At 31.2% G+C, this 8,212-nt stretch overlaps 1 protein-coding gene across 1 annotated transcript; it reads right to left on the bottom strand.

The window, feature by feature from the left end:
• Positions 1-2,776: 2,776 nt before the first annotated feature.
• Positions 2,777-7,977, bottom strand: LOC112755894 (uncharacterized). The gene is made up of 12 exons (XM_025804216.3): positions 7,373-7,977; positions 7,220-7,281; positions 6,722-6,772; positions 6,585-6,611; positions 6,356-6,460; positions 5,516-5,623; positions 5,288-5,359; positions 5,124-5,174; positions 4,680-4,742; positions 4,467-4,591; positions 3,883-4,078; positions 2,777-3,690 (listed from the first exon to the last, which is right to left on the bottom strand). Exons 1-12 carry the CDS (start codon positions 7,563-7,565, stop codon positions 2,977-2,979), a joined length of 1,767 nt encoding a protein of 588 aa, XP_025660001.1. The 5' UTR covers positions 7,566-7,977; the 3' UTR covers positions 2,777-2,976.
• Between the last annotated feature and the right edge of the window lie 235 nt (positions 7,978-8,212).

Below are 8,212 nucleotides of genomic sequence, written 5' to 3'. Positions count from 1 at the left end.
ATAATTGTGGTTATGAAATTTTGTCATTACTAAATAATGGAAAGAAGTTGTGAAAAATAATAGCCAATGAGTTATAGCTCAAATGGCATAGTCTCCCCACACTCAATTAAAAAGTTGTGGGTTCGAGTTTTCTATCTTTGGTAAAAAAAAAAGTTGTAAAAGATAATAATATAAAATGAGTTTAGTTTTAATACATTGACATCGATGACAATGTAAAATACACAGATATTTAATCACATCAGTTTTTTTAGTAATTATTCACGTAATCAATATAAAAAGTAATTATTTTTATTGGCGTAGATTATGCGATTGAATACACGTGTAAAATTGCTTTACATTGTCATTATATCAAAGTTACATTTTTATAAAATATGTTGCATTTCTTTTATATTCTCAAAATTAAACTATCCTATGTAATTTAAAGTTTGTAATATAGCAAAAATTCTTTTGCCTTTAAGTATTTCTCACACTGCTAGCTCTTCCATTTTCAATATTCTTCTTCCACTCTATAAGTTATATATAACAATAGTTTTTTTATTATTTCATGCACTACTCCATTTTATATATAATATTAACTTTTGTTAAATAAATTATTACAAAGTTTCTTATTAATTAATATTTGTTATTATTATACAGGTTTCTACATTAGTGCATTTTTAATAGAATTTAAAATTTGAAGTATATATATGATGACATTTTATAATATCATCTATCTAATATATAGAATAAACACTTTAATAGAAATTTTAAAAACTTCACATTACAACTAATTGAAAAATAAAGTCAACTAAAATATTGTTTCTCCAATTTCCCACACCAAAATTATTGTATCAATTAGATTTTATACACTGAGCAAACCACAAAAAAAGAACAATTGAAAAAAAAAGGAGTAATTAATGCTAAAGATTCACTTTACTAATGGATGAAGAATAATCCCTAACCAAATTACCTTTGGTTTGGGGAACTTAGGCTATTAATAATGCATAATATTTAAACTAAGGAATTTTTTGTTGATACATACTCATCACAATAATATTGTAATGTAAAGGTAAAATTCTAAATGCAGTGAGCTGTACCCTTTGTAAATATAAAACCAAATAAAGAATATGTGCATGCAGATAAAAATAAACTTGTTATAGTTATAGGAAATATAATTAACATATAAGCTAAAGCCTTCTTTTTAGTCTTTTTATAAGAAAACATGCATGGAATAATGCTTCAATTTGAGTGAAAAAAGAAAGTGATGGTGCAAGTGCTGGATTCAGTTGTGTCTTTTTGCTAGAGTGGTCCTTGTTTTCCCTTTTTTTTTTTTTTTTTTGTGGGAGAGGCTTCATCAGCCTTATGGAAGAAGAGGTTAGTTCCATTGGTTTAATTTTACCTTCTTTGAATGAAAGTTTCATCAGCAAAATTTGCCTCTTTATATGCCTCTCTAATCTCTATATTATTATTAAATGTATGTTTGGTTGAATTAATAAAAATATATATAATTATTTATGTGTCTTTACTTAATAATTTTTTTTTTGAATAATTAATTTCTTCTTGATATAATATTAAAATATTTATAATAAAAAAGTCTAAAGTTTAATTTTTTTTGCCTCAATTATTTTAAATGAAATTTCATTATAAAACAAAAATAAACATATGCATGATTCAACTTCAAACTCAAGAAACTATTGTATGATTTTTTGTCTTAGATATATAATTATTTATGTATCTTTATCTAACCATTTAATTTCAAACTTTTGAAATCTTAATAACTCTATGGCAGTGCTTATTTTACCCTTAATGTTTGTTGGTTTTCTTTTGAACACATTTAACAAATAGAAATATTGCAAAAATGTTATATCAACGTTCTTTTATGAACGAGTTTCAGTTATTAATTCCTTCTAGTATATGTAATATTTATCATTTTTTATAGAATTTATTACAAATTCTAACTTAATTTGTCAACTATTTGTTGGCATACGGAATAAATTTAGGTTGCATGCAATATTAGTATTAAAAGTATATATATATATATATATGTATTGTTATATATCAAAGGTATTTAAATTTGCTACTAAATCATTTAAACACAAATACTAGATTATATGATATTACAAAACTCTTTTACGCTATTAATGCATAACAATCAAAATGTATAAAGTTCCTATAAGTAAAAATATCATATATATAAGTCATGCCATACTAGGGTTTAAAGAAAATTACATTTCAAGTTTAATTGAATAACTATGTAAAATTTTTTACATTATTAATGTATTAAAATTAAACTCTTATAATATTTATCGTAAAAAAAATCTAAAAGACCAGCACTTAACCAGCAAAAGAAAAGTAAATAATCTCACACATCACACCATTAAAAACATTAATAATAATTAATTAATGACTACAAATTACAAAACCTACTTATAGCACTTCTCTTTATCGTTAATAAGAATGACTAATTCTTTTGAAACAAAAGATCTCTGAACTCTTTTAAGAGAATAAATCTTTTATCACAATTCACAAGTAACCCTCCGTTCACAGAGCTAACTTATATAAATATATGCTCTCAGCCTCTCATGCTTATTGGTACTACTTTGGCAGATGATTCATTTGAAAAAATTAATTAAAACAAAAAAGGTAAACCCCCCAAAAAAAAGTAATAACCGTGCTTTCTCCGTACAAAAATGTTCATAGTATATAAATTATAAAAAAAAATGCCCCCCTAAGTGGGGAACAAAAAAATGAACTTTAAAAAAAGACAAACAAAACAAAAACAAATCAACATACACAGGACAATGCTCCAAAATACCCCATCAATATCTAAATTTAAAACATACAAAAGAATCAAATTTGAAACATAATTAAGCACCAAAATTGTTTTTTAAGTACTTAAAAATGAATCTAACTTTGCAAATTGCATGATACTTATCTCATTTTGTATTGTAATGAAGACAAGAATCAAGAAGAAACCAACTCCAATTCAAGCTCATTTCACTCCAATCTGAAAAGCAATATGTTTAATGCTGTACTAGGAAGATCATTCAATAAACCGTTATCTGAAAACCATTTGCTTATAATGCCTTGAGACGATTCGTTTGGAACTCCGGCCGGCCACTTGTCTACTAATCTAAACCCGAATTGTGATGCGGCCGAAAGCAAAGACGGTTCATCTACGCGACGGAATATATGGCATAGAATCAGAGCAGGCACATTACCATGCCTGTTGCTTGCGTCAGAAGTAATCAGTTTTCTTGCACTCGCAAACAAAGGCAATATAGCTTCAGGAATGTATGTAACATCTGTGCCAATGATGACATCAAACCCTATTTTATTCCCTTCTTTTATGGCTTCTATGTGATCATTGTTTCCCCATTCCAGTCTCTTTGTAATTAGTTTGGTTAGCAATGGAGGCTCAAGATTCGATGAGACGTTTTTGGCGAGGAGGTCGAGGGCAAGAGCATCCCCATCGGTAGCAACAACTAGGTCGGCATGTTTAGCAGCAATCATAGAACAGATTCCCCCACAGCCACTTCCCAACTCCAAGACCCTTTTCCCTGCAACGATATCAGGGTTTTCGGCGAGGACAGAAGCCATCAATCGAGCCGATTCCCACAGCATTAAGCCCGTCGATTTGCAGGTATGCTGGTACTCTTTTGAAAGTACCCTAATCTTGAAATCCCAACCTCTAAGTTTGATCTCAATAATCTAAAAGGAAAATTCAAGGAGGAAAATTAGCATTCAAAATTGCCATCAGACATTCAAAATTTATGGAAACGTCTTTTAGAAGTAGCCTCGGATAGTATACATCAAATTATTTATTAAAAAAAATGATGACTTCGAATATGATAATTCTATGGTAGAACTTAAAAGAATCAATCAAAGGCGAAAAATTGTTACCTCATGGTCGCTGGAAGGTAAGGCTCCAAACATGTCAAATGCCACACCTTCAGACAAGTCAATTGCAGTGTCATTTAAACTACCATTCGAACTATTTTGCTTCGCTTCAGAACTACCAGAACGATTTCCCTCAGCTTCGTTACTAGAAGAAGAGTTCAAATCCTCTGTAAACCGGAATACAGCTTGGACCCAACGCCTGAAACCACCAAACACGGTAGGAGAACTATAAAGGGTTATTACAGTCAAGAGAAGAGTGAAAGAAAAACCAAATCGCTTTTTCACTTTTAGGAAGTGGATGAAAAGTGGGAAGAAATGAATATCATAACTGAAGTAAGATTATAACTCTTATATACAACACTAAGGTAACGTTGCATGATTGTCCTGAGACAGAAAACTGAAATCTTGGGGACAATAACATGTTTGGAGAAGGATACAGAGATAAAAAATTAAAATCGTCCCTGTCTTGGGACAATTTTAAGATAATTTACATAGTTCCAAAATAAAGGGACAAATGTGACATGCCTTTCTCCAAAAAGAAAGAACGCAGAACACGCATCTGTAAAACTATGCAAAAGAAAAGTTACCGGTTCATGATCAATTCTCTCGAACGGTTCTCAACTTGTTTGCAGTATACATGAAGCTTGTCAACAGCAAAACCATTTTCTCTGAATAAATTCGTCAAGAACTCGTTCGAAAAGTAGTAAGCACGCTGGATAGAAAATAAAGCATTACATTAGGAAATAAGAAATTTGGGTGATCAAAGTTGTAAGATAACATTGCCAGAACTGAAACCTTACAGTGCCATCACCTCTGACATAAAAGTTGTCACTAATCTTTTGATCCTTCCCTGAAAATCTTTCCTATAGAACAGAAAATATGAATCACATGAATCATCATAGCTCAAACAAAAAGAAATAGTCAATCAAAATTTGGAATTAAACAATTCCCAAAACAACACACTATAGTTCGTAATTTTTCCTTTTCTCTTATATTATACTGTAAACCATCCGAACCGTATCAACCAAACCTCTATCCATCCTACTCTAACCACCTTGCTATAGTCATCAAACCTAAAAGTAGCAACGTTTTATTTTTATTCACTTTGATATGAACAAGAAAAAGAAGTAAATTTCGATTCATACAATTATTAAAGAGAAATCAATATCAGAAGGAAAATTATCTGGACAAAAAATTGAGCACTAGTCTATTCTTTAGAATATTATATGGTAATAAAAATCAACCTGGGCAAGATCTCCCGTGGCGTAATCTCGGAACAACACATATCCATTTGGCTGCAAATGGAGAAAGGCATGAATTTCAACACATTTGAAATGAACTGTGAACAAGTTATCTAGCAAGTTTTATGAAAATGTAAATCCAATTATTGAATACTAAAGTTTCTTACCTTGATAATTTTTCTAACATTTTGCAATACTAGATGCATCTTTTCCGGGGACACTGCAGATAACATAAATATCTGTTTACCAAGTCAGATACTTAAACAAGTGATCCACATATAGTTCTCAATAACAAGAGCACAAAACTTGTGAAATGAAGCCAAAAAATTGACAGATAGTAGCTAAGAAATGCAAATGTGATCCCATAATCATTCTACAATACACAACGTAAGTACCATGGTAACAATATCAACCGAAGATGGAAGAATTTCTTTGCACAGATCATCAACTGTCAAATCAGAGACAAAAGCTCTAACACGGGACTCCTTGAAGTCTTCATGCGTCTACAATTACAAACAAAAATATAATTACATAAATAAATGTAACAACTTTGCTTCCGTTGGATTTGGAATACTGTAAAATAAGCAATATTTCTCCTTATATTTTATTTTATTTTTTATAAATGAGAGAAGCTTAGGTGATACAAATTTGTTCTTGATCAACATATATCAAATGCAGTTAATGCACTCTTTTTCCATAATAGAAATATGAATTCCCAAGTCTTACATGTAATTGGATTGAGTTAGCGGATCACTGAGCAATAGACACCGAGGTTATGAACGGGGAACTACATACTGCTAACCTGGAGGTGTTCGTGTCAAACACGGTTTAGACCAATGCTCCAATACTAGGTATGGATGTGGATTTACATTTTCCGGCACAATGAATCATATCAGAAGCGGTGGCAATTAGGTCCACCATCCATAACTCTATCATCCATCAAAACCATCTATATCTGAATTTAGTTTAATACTATTTACCCATTGAATTCAGTTTAATACTATTTAATATTGTTGGATGTCTTAACAATTTTGTAACAAATCAAAATGATATAATGGTTTATTTTTTTTATTGATCTTCTATGGTCCAATCCAACATTCATGATCCATCTATTTGCCACTCTAAATTACCGATTACCATACATTCTTTTATATCAACAGATCAGGAACGAATCAAGAAGCAGACAGCAAAATTGCTACAATGGAGAGGAAGTTTACAAAACGAAGATGTCTGACCTTAACTAACTCAATAGCCCGTGGCGAGAAATCACATGCATAAACAAAAGCATCTGGATAAGATGCTATCACTGGAAATATAGTATTTCCGGCTCCACAACCAACCTGTTTAGTAAATAGCTTTGACTATTAAGCAACTTACTAATACAAAGAACTACTAAACAGGACTTTGACAGAAAATGAATTCCATTCATAAACACCAAGAAAGAAGAAAATGCAAGTAATATACCTCCACAATCACTTTTCTTCCTTCTCCCTAAAAATTATTTTCATGCAAAAAATTGCTTAAATTGTCAGTACTGCAAGCATCAAAGTTAAAAAGAAAACAAACCAAATCAAAATTGAAGATATCATTTCCTCACTCACCGAAAAGTAATCTCCCCATTCCTTATCCAAGTAGTGCCTATCCTTAAAAAACTGTAAAAAAAATTGAATCATCACTACAGCAAAACTACTTATAGCAAATGCCTTGAACATAAAACACAGATAATGGGTGGAAAACTTGGAAGAGTGATCATCCAGTTACAGCAATAGTCAATAGACACCACAGACAAGAGGAAACCAAATACAAAGTGACGCAATAAGACATTTGCATTAACAGAGTATAGAATAGACTAGTCTAGTCTTTAGGTATTACTGCGAATCCAATTCAGTATATCATTTTCACCAATAAACTACAAAAATCTCAGCTTTTTATTTTATTTTATTATTATAAATTTCAGCTTATCTTCATTCACTTTGCAAATCCAAATTCCCAAAACAATGAAACCAATGGCAAAAGACACTTATAATTAATACTAATTAAAAAAGAATATTTCACCAAGAATCAACTAAATAAAACATAATAAGCAAACAACCCTTTACCTTGTCCTTGTGGCGCTTGTAGAAGACATCCCAATACCTCTTGGCCTCCCTTTCATACTTCTCTGCAAAGTAAAACCCAATAAACAAAATCCCAAAAAAAAAAAGCTTCTTTGTGCGGAAAGTTGCAAGCAAGAGCATTATAAGAAAGAGTACCTCTCCAAAAAGGTGTGACCCCATTATTTGAATTTGGGTAAATTTGCAACCTTTGTGTTTGTTGCGGTTTCTGTTGCTCCATAGAATCTTGGGTAGGTGATGATGATGATGATGATGTCATTGCCCTCAGTGTTCTTTGTGTCGTTATGCTCATACACAAGGGTGTGTTAGCACCAAAACTGAGATCAAGCATTTATTTGCTTAAATTGCAAAAAAGAATGAGAAACACTATGTTTATCTATAACAAGTTAACAACATTTCAACGCGCGCCATTTTCTAACTTCTCATCTCCAGGGTTTAGATCGAGATTCGCACCTCGGGGTTTTACCCGAATTCTTAACTATGCTTACCCAAAACCCGTGTACCGCAGAAAAAAATTGGAAAAAATCTTTACAAAGCATAACGCTGTTGTGATGTTAGGGAAAAACAGATCGTACGGTCCGATTTGATGGTAGAATAATCGAACGGTCCGATTTAGGTAGACAAATTGGACCGTTCGATTCGTGCGCCAATTCCACGTGTTGCGCATGCAAGGAGTCCCACTCCTCCTTGATTTAATCCGTGCAAGCTCTCTTTCTCTCATGAGTCATCACATTCTCTTCTCCTCTCTTCTTCAACCTTCTTTCAATTTATTCCAAGTTCAAAAAAGCTACAGCACCAGTGCACCCCAAATCCCCAATCTCAATAACTATTTCAACTATTTTAATTATATGTTATTATTTTTAATTTTTTTTATTTAGCAAAAATATTAATGATAATGTTAGATATTAATATTGTTTATAATAATTAAATAATAATTAACATATTGTAATTAGAAATATTGTTAGTGAATATTGTTAA

This window comes from Arachis hypogaea, chromosome 6 (genome assembly GCF_003086295.3).
Source record: "Arachis hypogaea cultivar Tifrunner chromosome 6, arahy.Tifrunner.gnm2.J5K5, whole genome shotgun sequence".
Taxonomy (NCBI): Eukaryota; Viridiplantae; Streptophyta; class Magnoliopsida; order Fabales; family Fabaceae; genus Arachis; species Arachis hypogaea.
The sequence above is the reverse complement of the archived record's forward strand: the minus strand, read 5'-3'. Positions and strand labels throughout refer to the sequence as shown.